Source organism: Taudactylus pleione, unplaced genomic scaffold (assembly GCF_031769625.1).
Source record: "Taudactylus pleione unplaced genomic scaffold, aTauple2 ptg000437l, whole genome shotgun sequence".
Classification (NCBI taxonomy): Eukaryota; Metazoa; Chordata; class Amphibia; order Anura; family Myobatrachidae; genus Taudactylus; species Taudactylus pleione.
The window spans coordinates 4,444,564-4,464,060 of NW_028284839.1; the positions used below are offsets into that span (position 1 = coordinate 4,444,564).

Consider the following 19,497-nt stretch of genomic DNA (forward strand, 5'->3'; position numbering starts at 1 on the left):
TGAAATTCAACCAGGTGACGTGTACAATGACGCTGCCTGTAAACTATGCACACCTCTGAAAGGGGGTTAAGACGCTCAGGCACGCCTGCGTTCGCACCTCCACTCCCCCGTTTCTAGTGGCCTGCCCCTATTACCACCCACAAATGGCCTCTCCTGTCACTCATTCAGCTGGGCGATCTGTGCTGGGTGAGCGAACGCTTCCCGATCTTTCACAGTGGTTCGCGCACGCGCATTGCGATGCATGCGCAGATTGAAAATATCGTCCAGCTAAGAGCGAACGCATCTTAACGAGCGGGTCTGAATTAGCTCCAGTAATCCTCCACTGCCCTCTTCTCCTGTTTTAAAGACCAGAGGCTAGCCTCAGCCATGGCTGCTTTGTCCGGATCGTCATAGAGCAATCCCAGGGCTGTGAAAAAGGAGTCCACAGTCTGTAGCGCAATTGAGGTGGAAGGAAGGCCGAAAGCCCAAGTTGGGGGTCTCCCTGTAAGAGGGAAATTTGAATCCCGACTCGTTGAACCTCAGAACCGGGAATATGGGTCTGAGCTTAAAATAGAGTTTACAGCTCTCTTTAAAGTTTAAGAAGTCCTTGCGGTGCCCTAAAAACTGGTCCGGTATATTAAATTTCGGCTCGATTACAGTAGGATGGGCAGGAGCCGCCCGAGTCCCCTCCACTCAGAGGGAAAGTTCCTGCACTTTCTGCATCAGAACCTGAATCTGGGCTGTAAGAATTTGCGCGGGATTCAAACCAGGGTCCATGACTAAAGAGGAAGACAGATGAATACCTCTATGTAACACAAAGTTCTCAAAACAATTATTTTTGGCCGGTGATAATGTTAGGAACTGAGGTATTAACTGAGATAAGTTAGTCCCGTAATAGCCTTGGGAGCTGGTATGCTTAGCTAGCTGCGGCCGTGGACCAGCCTTGAGGGATGGTGAGTTCTTGACTAGAAGTGGTCTAGGGGCCGTAGAACAAGATGCGGCCTTTGGGCCGTGCAGCAGCCTTGAGGGCTGGAGAGTTCCAGGCTAGTAGTGGCCTAGGGGCCGAAGAACAAAATGCGGACTTTGGGCAGTGCAGCAGCCTTGAGGGCTGGTGATTTCTTGGCTTGCAGTGGCCTAGGGGCCATAAAACAAGGTGAGACCTTCAGGCTGTGCAGTAGCCTTGAGGGCAGGTAGGCCTTGGCTAGTAGTCGCTGGATTGTGGCCTGTGTCGCCGGGTTGACACAAACGGTGGTATGCTGGATTGCGTACTTTGGACGCTGGATCGTGGCCTGTGTCGCCGGATTGACACAAGTGATGGTACGCTGGATTGCGCACTTTGGACACTGGATTACGGCCTGTGCCGCTGGGTTGACACAAGCGGTAGTACACTGAATTGCGCACTTTGTACGCTGGAGTGCGACCTGTGCCGCCAGGGTTGACACAATGAACTGGATGCTGGAGTGCGGCCCGTGCCGCCTAGATGACACAAACGGCAGGAATATCAAAGCTGACAGGAGGACTAGGTACTCGACTGGAAAACAGGAGACAATGCCAGAACCGAAAACACGTGAAACGCTATCACCAGCCTCGGAGCAGCGGTCGCACCAGAAGGAAATAGCTGCAGGAACCAATCCAGAACAGAGCAGGGATGATGGACAGTTGATAGAAGGAGTTCAGCAAACGGTCCCCCGGCGTTCTCATGAGCGGCATGTGACACTGTATTTGTTAACAGGAAGCAACTCACGTAAGGCGAATACATGGAAAAATACCTATTAATTTACTTGTGTTACTAATTGCTTCTATTGCTTATTCATCAACATAAACATACATGCATACAAAGCAAATACTGTATGTTTTAGTATAACAGCAGACTGGCTACAATGAAACTGTATCTATGGATTCAAATAATCAAAAGCAACTATAAACTACATTTATAAAATTGTATTTATTTTTTTATGTGCAGCAATCATATCAATGTAATTATATATATATATCTATATATATCTATATATATATATATATATATACTATATAAATAATTACATTGATTGATATGAAATCAAATTATTAAAAGAAAAAAAAGATATTTATATATATATATATATATATATATATATATATAAAAATATCTTCTTTTTTCTTTTAATAATGTGATTTCTTTTTTTTATACCATTACATAAATTATAAAGAACATTGATGCGACGTGTCAACAGTTTAATGTCTTGCAAGATTTTACTTAATTTCAATTTGACTAAGCTCCACTCATTCAATAAGTTCTGTAAACTTTACATGAAATTAATAAAGTTTTATTTATTTTTTTATGTGCAGCGATCATTTTAAATTTAATTAATTGTTATAATTTTTTTTTTTTTAATGTTGTGATTTTTTTTTATTTTTAAATACCATTACATATATTATAAAAAAATATTGAGGCAAAGTGACTACAGTTTAATGTCTCACAGGATTTCACTTACTTTTGCATTTGGCTAAGCTCCACTCGTACTATTAGTTCTGTTTTGGCTGGCATGTTCTTAAAAACATCTGCTTTCAGCCTCCGCAGCATGTGAGGCCCTAATACGTCATGAAGTTTTTTAATTTGGTCTTCCTTAGAGATGTCAGCAAATTCTTCCAGGAAGCCGTCCAGATTGCTGGGAGGGAAGAATTATATAGAAAGCTTGTAAAGTGCAGAAAGAAAGATGTATCTGTTCCAGTGGCACAACTCCAACGTTTATAAGTCTGGGAGTAAAATGAACCCGGGAAAATGATTAAAAAGCGAGCAAAAAATAAAAGCCCACGCAGAATAGAAGAAAGTTTAGATTGCCCGATGGCAATTTACGACGAAACAAACTGAATGCAAATTTGACAACTAAAGTAAGAAAAAAAAAATAAAACATACATAAGATTATCACATATATTGCAGATAGGAAATAAAATACCATCGTACCAACTATAGTTTTCAGGCACATAATATAACATATTGATCCATTGCATCCTAGTAAGGGTAATTTATTAATAATGTAATTCCTACTTTGGCCTCAGGTTTTGTTTTTATTAATTTACTAGGGATGAAGTTACCATCCCGGCGGCCAGGATGCTGGCGCTCAGAATACCGGCTCCGGAATCCTGACAGCAGTCTGAATCCTGGCACCGGAATCCAGAATGTATTAAGGTTAAATGGAGGGTAAGGTTTAGGCACTAGGGGGAGGGTTAGGATGCGGGAGGAGGGATTAGGCTTCAGGGGGAGGGTTAGGGTTAAGTTGTGGGAAAGGTGGGTTAGGGCACTTACCTAATTGGGTTGGGATTCTGATTGTCGGGATTCTGCTGCCGGTATTCTGACTGCCGGGATCCTGAGCGCCAGTATCCTGTACCCAACCCATTAACTGAACTATATGGTGACTTGTAAAATCATTTGCTTTTTGCAGAAGAGGGAACATTATTCCTTATATTATACAATTTACGTTGTTTGTGAGTCACAGAACGTGCACAGTTAGTCATGTGACACTGCTCCCCAAATAGAGCTGATATTTTACAGGAATGATCTCTCTATGTACATGGCTGCAGAAATTTGTGGCAACCTATATATAAATGCTAATAGTAATAATATTATCTACTCTGAGAGTAGAATTAATGACATCACTATGCTCCAAATATAGGGATATATTGTACATATAGTCATGTAATAGAAATAAATATATACTGTGTATGTATGTATGTATGTATATATATATATATATATATATATACACTGTATATATATATATATATATATATATATATAACCTTTGAATTATGGAAACCTAAAGAAATATATACCCCATTAGTTCCCATTTAAATACTACTAGAACAGTAAACTACTGCAGCCAGGGAAAATCATGGATTAATGTTGAACATTCGCGGCTGAATGTAGAATGTGATTTATATGCTAATTCTTTGAAACAGCTTTACTTCTTTTTGTGCACAATGAACACATATTTTGCATAACTGTCAAGCGATATATTCATATTTGAAGAAATTATTCAGAACCAGATTAAAATATTATTTATGAACCTCTTAGTAAGAAGCTCGTGGAAAATGTTTAAGCCATCCAAAAATGTATGCAAAAATGCATTTTTGCAAAAAGGAAAAAAAAAAAAACACTTGCAAGAACACTGTAATCAATATGCAATCTGTGTGACTCAGAGGACATAAAAGCCTCCCACCTATGAATTATTCATGATTTATATTTTTTCCACAGTTGAAAACAACTGATCTTAATGATGTGGACAAGATTGGAGACGGTATGACGGCAGACAGTCTATTGTGAACAAAAATCACAGGCCATCGGCTTGGGTAAATGCTACATGCAGGTAATTATAAACAGCAACTGTTAAATCTCATAACTGGAAAATTACTGTTCTAATACGATCTTAAAGTGTAAAATAAAAATTTGAGCTGCATAAAATATATACATGACAATTTGTGAAATAAAAAGATGGATTTTTTGAAGGTCAAAATTGTGGCTAAAAAAAATAATTAAAAAAAATCTCCACAATACCTTACATTCACTGGGACCTGTTGGAGGAACAACTGTCGTCAGCGTGATATCAGTCATGGCAACAGGATCACAACTGTCTTTTTGTAAATGTATTTCTTTATTAACATTTTATATACAGGTATATATTATCAATGCCAACGGTATCCAGTACCTTGCACATGTCACAGTTAAAGATCCTGGCAGCATTTCTAAAAATAGCACTTCAGTTACTAACTTAAAAATTGAGTGTAGAAAAAAAATAAACATTTTTTTTGCAGCAATGGATACAAAACTTACTTTAGCAAAACCTAAACAAAGGGATACATAGGCATGAGATAAACTGGGAAGTAGGGAAAACAGGATTTTGGTACTTACCGATAAATCCCTTTCTCCGATTCCACAGGGGACACTGGAGTTCAAGACAGTGGGGTATAGACGGTGGTAGAGTAGAGCCTGGCACTTTAAATAATTTAGAAGTGTGACTGGCTCCTCCCCCTCTATGCCCCATCAGCCCCAGTTTAAGAACTGAGCCCGAGAGGAGACGGAGGACAACAGGAAAACGAGGAGAAGACCACAGAACGGAACAATACCGACTGAAGGAGAACAGAGGAAACCACTGCAGGGAACACATGCAGCCACACAACTATATAAAGACCCACAACAGGCAGGTACGCCGCGCCGGGCGGGCGTCCAGTGTCCCCTGTGGAATCGGAGAAAGGGATTTATCGGTAAGTACCAAAATCCTGTTTTCTCCTTCATCCACTAGGGGACACTGGAGTTCAAGACAGTGGGGACGTCCCAAAGCCAACCTCCCGGGTGGGAAGCGCGGAGAACATGCCGACCCTTCGGGCAACCGAACAGGGACCGCATAGAACCGGAGGTTCAACGGAAGGCAAGAGCTGAGAATCAAGTGTCGTGAGCCAGGAGACAACCAGAACTCCGTGCGGAACAGACACAGAATACCACAACGTACAGTAATCGAATGGAATAAGCGGCTAGCGAGAAAACACCATCAGATGAGAAGCATCAGAACACTGTAAACTCAGCTGAAAACAGACCAAGCCAGACTGTTGGGAGCAGAGAACTCCTACCCGAATCCATAGGAGAAGGGCAGTAACCCGAGAAGAAACCTCGAGGAAACCGTACCAGATTCGGAAACAGGAAGCTGCCACATTTTGCAGATAGCAGAATACCAGCACTGCTGGACATAACTCATATAGATAGAAGTATAACGATACCAATCTACAAAAACAGAGAGTCCACAGACTCCTCACAAAAAGTATAAGGTAAAAGTCAAGGCCGCACAGTCGCCCTGAACCCTTCCGAAAGTCCAACTACTACAAAGTTGTGAACCAGCGGAAGGATGAGACCATAGAAATCTCCAACGAGTGGAGATCACCCTGGGCATGAGGCCGAGGCGGCTTCGAGAAGATTGAGATTACAATACCTTCCAGAGGGTCAGACCGCAGTACAACCCCTTCTGAGAACAGGAATAAACCAGCAACTGAAACTCTGACGCTAAAGAGAAAACAACGGACAACTTCCAACATGATGGAAGTGCATAGGTAGTAGTAACTGCTGGCCTGAACATAGCATGAAAACAACCAGGAAGATACCAGTCAGGTACCTGTCAGTATGATAAAAATATCAACAGCTACTGAACAGGAAACCCACCAGGCCCCCTGAGTGGAACATAGTGACTGTCACACTTCTATGTAAAGATGTGCAGTAGCCCAGAGATATGCTTTGGTCCATAACGCCAACAGATTCTAGTAGAATTGGTTCTCAATGTTGTAACTATGCACCCACACTCCAGGAAAATTCTAAAGTGTAGAGCCAACTGATTAAAAGAGCGGATGGCTGCTAGGAGGCAGTAAGGGAGAAGAACTCTATGTATGTCAGTTTACATGAAATAGGAGCCTCTACCGAGGCATTAGTGGGTAAGCTCTCACCTGTGAGCGACCAGAAGCCCTCTGGCCCGAAATGTAGAATGTCACTGACCTGTTGTATCGCAAAGCAACCCGCCACATTAGGAATAGAGAGTAGCTTCAGTGGGCTAAGACCAATGCCCTACAGCACGTACTTCAGTCTGGAGATGTGCAGTAGAAAATACTGTGGAAACTAGCAGAATGTTAGTGGAGACAAGAAGGTCGTAAAACAGGACTCTATACCTGAGCCTGTTCCATTAGAGACGTGTATCTGAAGATTATACTTATACCCCAAAAACGGTCTGCTAGTTTAAGTATCCTTACATAAATATTTACAATGTGTATTATGCCCACCAATCTAATATAACCCAGGTCTGTCCCTGCCTAAATCGGTAGGTGGCCCTAGGCCTTCAAGATATGAATTGTACCTAAGGGCCCTTTAGACTCATTCTATTGAGATATACGACAATAATATGGAGTATCGGAATCGATACTGAGAAGGGTACCTGTACTTAGACATAGAACTCGTTAGTTATCCCAAGCAAAGAAGGGAGATAGCAGTAGTGATAACCCCAGTAGGGTTAAACAGAAAACAGGTTTTTGTTTCCCAATTATTAGGAAATATACATACAAGGAATGGGCGTCTTACCAGTTTGCTACCAAGTGCATCACTGTAATGATAATAGGTCCCCCGAAACGGGGCGCCATAGATATAGACTAACATGAACCGAGCTATATAAGTATATATCCTTATATACATGTGACATGGCTAGGGTCCATACTAGAAGCAATGCCTTAGGGAATTGTGACTATCACTATGTAAGCTGCAGCACATGACTTTAGATTATAGAGCCACCATATAATATGTATGGATATAGCCTACAGCTTCTGGTAATCCCTGGCGGCTTCCCATGCGTGGTATTATAGGTAACCTAATGCTTGTAGAAGTATAGGCCTCCTACACATATACATGTATATACACACAACCCAATCCCCCGGGAGAGATCGTGTTAAGCGGAGTTATTGTACCATCTACCGCATCAGGAGTCCAGCCTCCAATCGCAGCCTTCTATCAATATGCTAGGTATCAGACATAAAACTGATAACAACAGATCCTACCCCTGCTCTTATGGTAAGGATAAGAAGCGATATCCACATATGCATATGCATACCTACATACAAATTTAGTAGGTGACAATAATATTGTAAAATTAGAACATGAGCAAAAATTAAAGCCATGGAAGGAACTGAGCCCAAGGACAAAATTCACTCCAGCATGTATATGTTCTACTGCAGGGCTAGTATAAAATACAATATACATATTACATATATATATATATATATACACACACACATATACATACCATACACGTGGCTTACCCCCACGCAGGGGGACTGCTCATGTACCGCGTGTGGCCGTCACTCTGCTACTGCGCAGGGGCAGGGTATGTTAGCTGCGTGCTGTCCCAGACTGGTTTCAATCCTGGGACCCTTCTGTTACAGGTGTACTCGCCTTAGCAGGTGAGCCATTTTAGCGCCAGATTAACCCATTTTTTGAAGTGGGAATCAAAAAGACCACCTCAGTGCTGTGAGGCAGCAATGCCACGTTACTAACCTCTTCCTGTATGTGCTGCCGAAGGGAACACATGAGAAATAAATAGATGCACATATGCATACCTTCTAAAGTAAGCACAGAAAACTGGTGAAAGGTTTTAAGACCAGCCTATAATGTAGTATATGTAGTAATGTAGTATATGTGCTGCCACATATATGCATGGGAAGATACTGCCCCTCTTTAAGGCGAGCCCATGTGAGGCATAAGCCTGGGGATGGGACGCCAAAATGTGCTAACCCAGAGTGAAGGGTATGCTAGAACCATAAGTTCTGGCAGCAGCACCAGAACAGTAGAGCTAGTACACCATGAGGCTATGATACTTCACAAGCTAAGATACCAAGCCATTAGATTAAGCTAGGCGCCCTCTGTTATAGAACGAAGGGAAGCCTGCCAAGCGGCGCTGCATTGGCGGGACTGTCTCGTCAATCCCTCGCTTCTAGCTGTGATGCATCGACTGAACTGGCCTCTTTCAGAACCGCCTAACGTGGTGTTATGGTGCAAAAGGGAATTGGGCTAGTTCCCATACAGCTAGCAACCAGCTATGCACTGTAGCTAGCACTAAACTCCTGTCATACAAGGACAGGGCCTCCCCTACCCTTTGCGCTGAAGCACTCCCAGTGTGGAAGGCGTAAGAGACCCACGCTAAAGCACTCCCTGCTGCAGGTAGTGCACTGAGCTTTCATGCTTGTGTGCAGTAGTAACTACAGTCCTTAAAAGGGAAACAGGGGGCGCTGTTTGTACATGAATACCGCGCTGTACGTGTGCAAACTGCTACACTCCAGTTAGCACAGCGCTGCTAGCCCCCTTAATAGTATAAAGCGGTGATGCTGTCCTGCTGTGACAGGAGTGTGAAGGTCATACAGCACTGCATCGGGGAGCCGCATTGTGCTGGTATAACGTAAGGCTATTAGCCCTATGTTATAGCTAACAGGGAAGCCTGCTCAGCCCAGCCAGGAGCTGCGGGACGCGGCATCTCCTCCTGAGATCTAGATGAGGAGCGTTGCTAATTTTTTAAAACCAGCCTAAGCAAAGACAGTGCTGCCTGCACCGGGAGAACATACAAACTCCACACAGCAAGAGCCGTGGAGAGATCCGAGCCCTGCGCTGATACTTATTTGTAGCCAGCCCTATACTCCTATCTCTACTTTTGTGCTAGCAGCACTCCCAGCGTGGGAGAAGGAGGGAGTCGCGTAGGATACCCACGCTAATTAACCCTGTTGCAGGAGTTAGGAGGCAGCCGCGCTCTTCAGGCGCTGGTCTGCACTGCACCTTTAACCAGCGGCAGGCAGTGGTACAGATGGCGCGGCTATTATGCATGACGCGCCCTTCCCTAAAATCCCGGCTATCAGTGTGTGCGCGCGCGCGTGCACTGTTATGCTCGCCTCTGCCCACTTACTAGGAAAGAGTGGGCTGGGCGTAATGTAGGGAAGACAACCTTCCTCCCGGCCCTGCAGAACGGGGTGCGGGACCAGCAGATACATTTATAAGGCTGGGCCGCTCAATAAGGGAAGCCTCTTTACGCGGGTACTCCTTACCAAGGATCGCGCTGCTTGTCAGCGCTGCAACTGCCTCTGTAGAGGGACGCGTCTGGCCTCCTGAAGCCGGCCATTACACCAGATGGCAGGACCTCGCCTGTGCTGCACTATTTAGTGAGCAGCGGTGCGGCGTCTGTCTTACTCACACCTGGCTGCCCCGCTGGTTGGGCTGCCCCGCAATTAGGGCCGCGAAGGGGGGCGTGGCTTTGCGCCGAGTGCGGCCGCCATTTTAATAATGGGGGGGCTGCTGCTGCCCGCTCTAAACGCGGCAGGATGCCCTCCCAGGTACCTCTGAGGTCCCTTCCCGGGGGGACTAATGCAGAGTATGTCAGCGCAGCAGCGCTAACGGACCGGCAGACCGCGCTGCTCTCAGATGAGGGCTTAGAGCACGAGCCCGACTCCATCCCCTCGTTAATAGGAGGGGGATGGCTAGGAATAAGTCAGTCAGCAGCTCCGACACTACCACTTTCACTGGCAGGGGGAAGGAGCAGTGTGTGACAGCCATGCAGTGTGCGCTGTCCCTGAGCCCAGCGTTTTGGCCCACCACTCCAGCTAGTCAGGAGTAGTGGGATATACTTACGGACTGCTGCGGCCGGGTTGCTGGGCTGGGGGGCAAATGAGGAAACCCGGACACGAACCGGTTTCAGTTGTGGCGGGTCCTCATGGAGTCCGATGACTCTGTTTAAAGTCCCCCCTCAGGGTCACCGGACACAGACTGCAGTAGCCGTGTGGTGCCCTCCCGGCGGCTCCCACGTAGCAGGCAGACTGCCACAGTAAGCAGCCTGCCTGTCCTCAGTGCTTGTATAAAAGCTTAAAATATAATTATATGAGAAAGGCTGGAGACAGCCTGATGTGCGACCGGCTCTCTCGGGCACATTCTAAAAACTGGGGCTGATGGGGCATAGAGGGGGAGGAGCCAGTCACACTTCTAAATTATTTAAAGTGCCAGGCTCTACTCTACCACCGTCTATACCCCACTGTCTTGAACTCCAGTGTCCCCTAGTGGATGAAGGAGAAAGAAGGCAGTATACAATAGTGTGGCAGTGTTGGTACAGTTAATCAAAAAAGCCAATACATAAAAATGCACATTAACTACCATGGAGCATACGCCAAAGCCAGAGAGGAAAATTAATAATTCTGTACAAAGCACCAGCCGATACTGAAGTAAGAAGAACCTCCTCATACTACAGTAAGAAGCACCCCATACTTCAGTAAAAAGCACCAGCCCATACTTCAGTAAGAAGCATCACCATATACTTCAGTAAGAAGCATCACCATATACTTCAGTAAGAAGCACCACCCCATACTTCAATAAGAAGCACCATCCCATACTTCAGTAAGAAGAACCACCCGTCAATTCAATAAGAAGAACCACCCCATACTTCAGTAAGAAGAACCACCCCACACTTCAATAAGAAGAACCACCCCATACTTCAGTAAGAAGAACCACCCTATACTTTAGTAAGAAGAACCACCCCATACTTCAATAAGAAGCACCAAACCATACTTTAGTAAGAAGAACCACCCTATACAGTACTTTAGTAAGAAGAACCACCCCATACTTTAGTAAGAAGAACCACCCTATACTTTAGTAAGAAGCACCAAACTATACTTTAGTAAGAAGAACCACCCTATACCTTAGTAAGAAGCACCACCAAATACTTCAGTAACAGCCACCCCATACTTCAGTAAGAAGAATCCCCCTTTACTTTAGTAAGAAGCACCCCATACTTCAGTAAGAAGCACCCCATACTTTAGTAAGAAGAACCCCATACTTCAGTAAGAAGAACCACCCCAAACTTTAGTAAGAAGCACCCCATACTTCAGTAAGAAGCACCCCATACTTTAGTAAGAAGAACCCCATACTACAGTAAGAAGCACCAGCCCATACTTCAGTAAAAAGCACCAGCCCATACTTCAGTAAGAAGCATCACCATATACTTCAGTAAGAAGCATCACCATATACTTCAGTAAGAAGCACCACCCCATACTTCAATAAGAAGCACCATCCCATACTTCAGTAAGAACCACCCCACAATTCAATAAGAAGAACCACCCCATACTTCAGTAAGAAGAACCAGTCCACACTTCAATAAGAAGAACCACCCTATACTTTAGTAAGAAGAACCACCCCATACTTCAATAAGAAGCACCAAACCATACTTTAGTAAGAAGAACCACTCTATACAGTACTTTAGTAAGAAGAACCACCCCATACTTTAGTAAGAAGAACCACCCTATACTTTAGTAAGAAGCACCAAACTATACTTTAGTAAGAAGAACCACCCTATACCTTAGTAAGAAGCACCACCAAATACTTCAGTAACAACCACCCCATACTTCAGTAAGAAGAATCCCCCTTTACTTTAGTAAGAAGCACCCTATACTTCAGTAAGAAGCACCCCATACTTTAGTAAGAAGAACCCCATACTTCAGTATGAAGAACCACCCCAAACTTTAGTAAGAAGCACCCTATACTTCAGAAAGAAAAACCACCCATACTTTAGTAAGAAGCACCCCATACTTTAGTAAGAAGAATCCCCCTTTACTTTAGTAAGAAGCACCCCATACTTCAGTAAGAAGAAGCACTCCATACTTTAGTAAGAAGCACCCCATACTTCAGTTAGGAGAACCACCCCATACTTTAGTAAGAAGCACCACCCCGTACTATATTAATTCAACTTCAATGGCCAAGTTATAGGAATGTGGGTGGGATGAGAGGAATGATTTTATTCTATAAAAATGTGAAGGAAAAGCGAAGCAAAGGCAGACAAAGAGAAACATAACAGGATGGAAAACAAATCTCTCTCTCATAACATAACTCTTTGTGGAGGCAAATATCCATGTGTGATTGACAGGGAATTACCCACACAAAGAAAATCATCAAAGTAAAACAGTAGATTTTCACGTGCCATACAGTAAATCAGACTCCAACTGATCCCAGGACATTTAGGAACTTATTTGGGCCAACTAGCCTGAACCTGGTAATTGTAGCACAGTTTAAGCTCAGTGTGTTCTCAAGAATGGGTAAAGAAACAGGAAAATGTAAAAACAAAATTTAAATATGACCCGCCAATATATTATGCCAACGTAAAAATGGCTAAATGCAAAAACTACAACAACAATCTGGTTTCCCGCTGACGGAAGCCTTGTGACATGGAAGACTTACTTGAATCTTTCAGGTGTGAGGAAGTTGAGAAGATGAAATAGCTCTTCGAGGTTATTCTGGAGCGGAGTTCCAGTTAGCAGCAATTTGTAGTCAATTTTGTAGCTATTCAATACCCTAAAGAACTTGGAAACCAACGTTATATGGTGGCAGTCCAGGACAATAAATAAGCATTAATACTTTACATGTCTAGCTGACACAAGGTAAAGACAATTCTGGCTATATCTATAAACCTTTGGTAAACATTATAGAAATGTTAAAGTCTATGCGGTATATTTACTAAGTGTCTGATCTGCTGTCTAATTGAAACCAACGGGCATCAACATCAAATTGTAGTCTATAAAAAAAAACAACAGTATTTACTATGCGTCGGTTTTGACTGTTATTTGTCATCCGCCGTCTATACCGTATTCCGCAGCAAATCCGATGGCATTCGTCTGTCAAGTTGCGGTGGAATTAAAGTACTGCACAGATCACTTTGATCTGTGCAAGCTTCTTTTTATTAATAATGTTTAAAAGTTGTAAATTTTTATTAAAAAAAAAAACAGCGTGGGGTCCCACTTCCCAAATCATTTAACATCCTCAGGCCTCTGAGCCTACGCTGGTATTGGAAAAAAGGGGAAAAAAAAGGTGTGGGGTCCCCCCTGTTTTCTAATAACTAGTACTAGGCTAGTTCGATAAGTGACATCATGCCGGGATTACTGGGACCCATAGTCCACCTGTAAAAAACAATAATAACTATTTTACTATTACCTCCGAACTCAAAGCACCGTGGGTGCAGAGAAAAGCCCTGGGCCGATTGTCCTTGGGGGTAGACAACCCCATTTTTTTGGGTGGAGGGGTTCCACTTTCCCAGGGATTCCAGATCGGGGCCGACCAGTTTGGGGCTGATTTCCATTATGGCAGGGGGAACCCATGCTGTGTGCCCCTGCTATAGCTTCAGCCTCCAAGCTGGTTCAGCCTGTTCTTTAGAAAATAGAGGGGACCCCATATAGTTTTTTCCATCGATTTTCCATAACCAGCCTAGGCTCAGAGGCTCGGGGCTGGTTAATTATGAACCTTACCCTGCTTTTTGGGGGAGGTTTTAAATTTTTATAACTTTTAAACAACTATTAATAAAGGGCAGCCGGCAGAGATCATAGTGATGCTTTATACATACTCACCTGAGGTTGGTCTATTATTTGCCCGGGTTTGCCTCCCACTTTTTTAGGGAGGTGTGGTTTAAAGGGATCAATATGAAATACCCATTCGGGTTTGAATCCCGACGCTGGAACACCGACAGTGAAGATCCCGACAGGTGAGAATTCTCTCTATTTACTAACCGAACTCCCCTAACCCTACCTTAGGTGTGCCTAACCCTATCCTCCCCCCAAGTGCCTAACCCTAACCCCACCTGTAAGTTCCTAAACTTAACCCCCTCTTCCCCGCAGCCTAAACCTAAGTTTCCGGGGGGGGGGGCTAACCCCAACCTCCCCCCGGGGTTGCCTAACCCTAAACCCCCCTTCCCCTAGCCTAATCCTAACCCTCCCGGGAGGGTGCCTAACCCAAGTTCCCCCCGCGAGCTCCTAACCTAACCCTCCCCCCCGCGGCTGTCGTGCTCCCGGCATAGGTAAAATGACAGGCGTCATTAGACCCCTGCCGGGATTAGACAGTTGGGAAGCCGGCGGTCGGCATTTCGACCGTCGGCTTCCTGACTGCATGCCGGTTTAAAGGGAGTTTGGTTGGGTGCCTTTTTAGTGCCATTCAGGTAATGCACCGCTTCAAACTATTGAGTTTCAACATGGACTTACTTTTGATTGGTTGTTCTTTAGTCGGTGAGCTTCATCGACCACAAGACACGCCCATTCAATGGAGCCCAAGATGGCGTGGTCAATAGTGATCAGTTCATATGATGTGAGCAGTACGTGGAATTTTATTTGCGCTTCTTTCTAGATAAAAAAAAAATTTAAATGTTGAGCATGATGTTAATATAAGACATAATTAAAGCTTAGTATTTTTATAATCGGTTTAAATAAATAATGCCATCCCTAAGGTAAACACCAGTACATAAGCAGGCTGATGCTACCGGTGTCTGGCCAGGACTCCACATTTACAAAATCATACCCAAATATTTTTTGCGGGAGTTTTGATGAACCGAGTTGTACATTTCCCTCAACAAGCCTGATTCAGCTATGAACGCAGTTGCTAATACTCACAGAATCGGGCAATTGTTGCGTGTTGCGCATGCATAGGCATCGCAGTGCGCGTAGGCGAACCGGCCATTGCAATCGGGACTGCGATCGCTGTGACTACGCAGACCCATCGCAGAGTGATTGACAGGAAGTGCTGTTTGTGGGTGGTGACGAGGGGGTGGTCGGGGAAACGCAGGCATGCCGATGCATTTGAACGCCGTTGCAGGGCGTTCATAAATTAGCTACTGCGATGCCCTACGCAGCCTGCGGCCTGATAGAATGCGATAAAGTTAGCAATTTCTGAGGTCAGAGCTTGTGCAAGTGTGCGGCTGCGATGGTACTCGACTGTACCGATGTTTTTGCAGTCTTGCTCAATATTACGGATGTGTGAAAGGTAAACTGGGCATCCTTATGTAGTGCTGCGGCGGCACTGCGATCGCAATGAATTAGCATACTATCGCAGTTGAACTGCGTGCGTAATCATTCGCAGTTGCATTCCGCTGTGAATCAGGCCCAGTGTGTCTAGAAACACGTTTTCAGGCACTCAGATGGTCACAGGCAGCTACAGCTGGCATGCTCCAGCGTGGTATTACAGGAATAGGATCCCAACTGCTGGAAGCTATGGGCGAGACAGAACTAAAATATGAGATATGGTAAGAACTTACCCTTGTTATCTCTATTTCTACGAAGTCCATAGGGTTCCACAGGATACCTTGGGGTATAGGTGTGACGTCAGTCGCAGGGCACCAAAGAGTTAAGCTTTCAGCCTCCCAGGATGCACTAGGTCCCCCTCCTATACCCCGCCCCCGAGCCAAGGCACCTCAGTTAGTTACCAAGCCATAGGCCGGAGGAGGAGAAGGAAGAGAGAGAACAAAGATCTGGACACATACAAGAATCACATTCTCACCAGAGGGAGACGGAAAACCGGTGACCAGAGCAAAGCCCATCTGCAGCACAGGTGCGACAGGGCGGGAGTCCTGTGGAACCCTATGGACTTCGTAGAAATAGAGATAACAAGGGTAAGTTCTTACCATATCTCATATTTTCTACTTCAGGGTCCATAGGGTATCCACAGGATACCTTGGGGATGTCCCAAAGCAGTATCCTTTAAGGGTGGGGACGCTCCTGTGCAGAAAGGAGAATCCGCCGCCCGAAGGAAGCATCCTGAGAGGCGAAGGTGTCAAACCTGTAATACCTCACGAAGGTATGGACAGAAGACCACGTAGCAGCCTTGCAGATCTGAACTGCCGAGGCACCACGTCGAGCTGCCCACGAAGGACCCACAGACCTAGTGGAATGAGCCTTCAGAGAAGGAGGGACCGGTAGGCCTTCATGAAGATAAGCTTCAGAAATAGCCATACGGATCCAGGCTGCCAAAGTTTGCTTTGAAGCAGGCCAACCCTTTTTACGGAAGCCAAAGAGGACAAACAAAGCGTCCGACTTCCTAAACGAAGAAGTGCGGTCAACATAAGTCCTTAAGGCCCGCACAACATCCAAAGAGGCCTCACCCACGGAAAGACCCGGTGAGTTAAAGGCCGGAACAACTATTTCCTCGTTAATATGAAACTGGGAAACAACTTTGGGAAGAAACTCGGGCCGAGTGCGGAGCACTGCCCTGTTCCCATAAAAAACCAAGAAAGGGGGTCTACAAGAAAGAGCCCCTAACTCAGAAACACGTCTGGCCGAAGCAATGGCCAGAAGGAAAACAGTCTTAGCTGTTAGCCATTTAAGATCCACTGAGCCCAGTGGTTCAAACGGCGGTCCTTGGAGAGCCCTCAGGACCACAGCCAAATCCCAAGGCGCCACAGGTGGAACAAAGGGCGGCTGAATGCGGAGAACACCCTGCATAAAGGTGCGCACATCCGGGATTGTAGCAATCCTACGGTGAAACCAGACAGATAGGGCCGAAACCTGTACCTTCAAAGAAGCAAGGCGAAGCCCATGATCTAGTCCCGCTTGCAGGAAGGCGAGAATCCGAGACAGACGAAACTCCCGCGGTGCATAACCTCTCGGTCGACACCACTGGAAGAACGTATGCCACACGCGATGGTATATCCTCGCGGAAGACGGTTTCCGAGCTCGTAACATGGTCCGCACCACAGAGCTGGAAAACCCCCGGGACCTCAGCATGGCCGTCTCAACAGCCACGCCGTCAAAGACAGCCGAGTCAGGTCCGGGTGAAGGCAAGGACCCTGAGACAGAAGGTCCGGTCGTAGCGGCAACCGCAGAGGAATGTCCACGGACAGACCCTGAAGGTCTGAGAACCAGTGCCGTCTGGGCCACGCGGGAGCTATCAACAGGAGCGTCCCTCCTTCCTGTTTGAATTTCCGGATTACCCGTGGAAGAAGGGAGACCGGAGGGAACAGGTATGCGAACCGGAACGTCCACCGGACGGACAGAGCATCCACCAGAGACGCCCCTTCGTCTCTTGTGCGAGACCCGTACACCGGCAACTTGTTGTTGTGCCGGGACGCCATGAGGTCGATTTCTGGAAGACCCCACCTGTCCACCAGTAGTTGAAAAACGTCCGGGTGCAGGGACCATTCCCCCGGATGAACGTCCTGGCGACTTAGAAAGTCCGCCTCCCAATTGAGCACTCCCGGGATGAAGACCGCTGATATGGCCGGAAGATTGCGCTCCGCCCAAACCAGGATCCGAGAGACCTCTACGAGAGCCGCCCGACTGCGAGTTCCTCCTTGCCTGTTTATGTAGGCCACGGTGGTAGCGTTGTCCGACTGGACCTGCACCGGGCGACCCTGGAGAAACCGCTGTGCCTGCTGGAGAGCATTGAAGACCGCACGGAGTTCCAAGATATTTATTGGAAGCTCCGCTTCTGTCGGCGTCCACCTGCCCTGGAACAAGTGTGGAACCGAAACTGCTCCCCAGCCCCGAAGACTGGCGTCCGTTGTCAACAGGACCCAATTTGGAACCCAGAACGGACGTCCCTTGTTGAGGTGGGTCGTCTGTAACCACCACGTAAGGGACAGGCGAACCTCCTGGGTGAGCACAATCGTCTGGGACTTCAGAGACTGAGTCAGCCCGTTCCACTTGGACAGGATCAGGTGCTGCAGAGGTCTGGAGTGAAACTGGGCGTATTCCACCATGTCGAACACCGACACCATGGAGCCCAGTAACCTCATCGCCGAGTGTAAGGACACCCGGCGGCTGTGCAGACAACTGCGCACCCTTGACTGTAAAGCAGAGATCTTGTCCTCCGTCACGAAGATCCTTTGCTGTCCCGAGTCCAATAAGGCTCCAAGATGCAGAATCCTCCGAGACGGGATTAGAGTGGACTTCTGCCAGTTGATTAGCCAGCCGTGCCGTTGCAGCAGTGCAATGGTCAGGTCCAAGTGGCGTAACAGGAGCTCTGGAGATCCTGCCACCAATAACAGGTCGTCCAAATACGGCAACATGCGGACTCCCTGCAGCCGCAGAGAAGCCGCCATGACCGCCATCACCTTGGTGAAAACACGTGGTGCTGTTGCCAGGCCAAAAGGTAACGCCCGAAACTGGAAGTGGTCGCTGCTGATTGCAAACCTGAGGAACTGTTGATGGCGCCAAAGAATAGGGACATGCAGGTAAGCGTCCTGTATGTCCAATGACACCAAGTAGTCCCCAGGTTCCAGCGCCAGAATGATGGACCGTAGGGTCTCCATCCGAAACTTCGGGACCCGCAAAGACTTGTTGAGTGCTTTGAGGTTGAGAATCGGACGATATGACCCATTGGGTTTCTGTACCAAAAATAGATTTGAATAGAAACCCTGGCCCCTCTGGGAGAATGGAACCGCCACTATAACTCCAGCCTGGAGCATAGTGTGCAATACCTTCCGCAGCTCCGTAGCCTTGTTCCGGTCTGATGGGAGACCCGTGGTGAAGAAGCGAGCCGGGGGTCTGTGCCGGAAGGAGAGGGCGTATCCGTGGGAAACCACCTCCAGAACCCAAGTGTCTGTCGTAGTGGTCGACCAACACTGGGCGAACTGTAGCAGGCGGCCTCCCACCCTGGGATCCCCCAAAGGGAGGCCCGGACCGTCAGGCCGCAGGCTTGTCATCTGGCTTGGGGGCCGGACGTCTGGTACTCCATGCCTGCTTCCGGGGCTTGACCGATTTCTTAGGGCCAGCCTGTCGAGGAAACGACTGTGGTTTGGGCCTGCCCTGGGCCCTAGATGACCGAAAGGACGATGGTCCCGAACCAGAAGGAGCAGCGGCCGACGGGAGACAGGCAGATTTGGCTGCCGCCAGCGTGGCCACAATCTTATCCAGATCCGGACCGAAGAGAACTTCTCCGGTAAACGGCAACGCTTCCAGACCTTTCTTGGAATCTGCGTCCGCCTTCCAGGATCGCAGCCACAAGGTGCGACGAGCAGCTACCGCTGCTGAAGAAATTCTAGACACCAGAGTACTAATGTCTAGAGCCGCCTCGTTGATGTAGGTGGCCGAATCACGGAGATTGCCAATCAACTCCGCCTGATCGGCCGGACAGTCGGATTCAAAAGAAGCCTCTAATGAATCCGCCCAGCGCTCCATCGCTCTGGCAACCCAGCAAATGGCCATAGCCGGCCGTGCTGCCCCCCCTGCAAGGGAATAAGCGGA

General features: G+C 46.7%; 1 protein-coding gene across 5 annotated transcripts in view; it reads right to left on the minus strand.

The window, feature by feature from the left end:
- The window catches only part of CHD5 (chromodomain helicase DNA binding protein 5), a 276,672-nt gene that overhangs the window by 80,183 nt on the left and 176,992 nt on the right, over positions 1–19,497 (minus strand). For all 5 annotated transcript variants that reach the window (XM_088447742.1, XM_088447741.1, XM_088447740.1 and 2 more), the window contains exons 16-18: positions 14,527–14,664; positions 12,740–12,861; positions 2,454–2,627 (exon numbers count right to left, since the gene is read on the minus strand). In XM_088447742.1, coding sequence (XP_088303868.1) covers positions 2,454–2,627; positions 12,740–12,861; positions 14,527–14,664 — 434 coding nt within the window. The remainder of the gene's footprint in view (positions 1–2,453; positions 2,628–12,739; positions 12,862–14,526; positions 14,665–19,497) is intronic.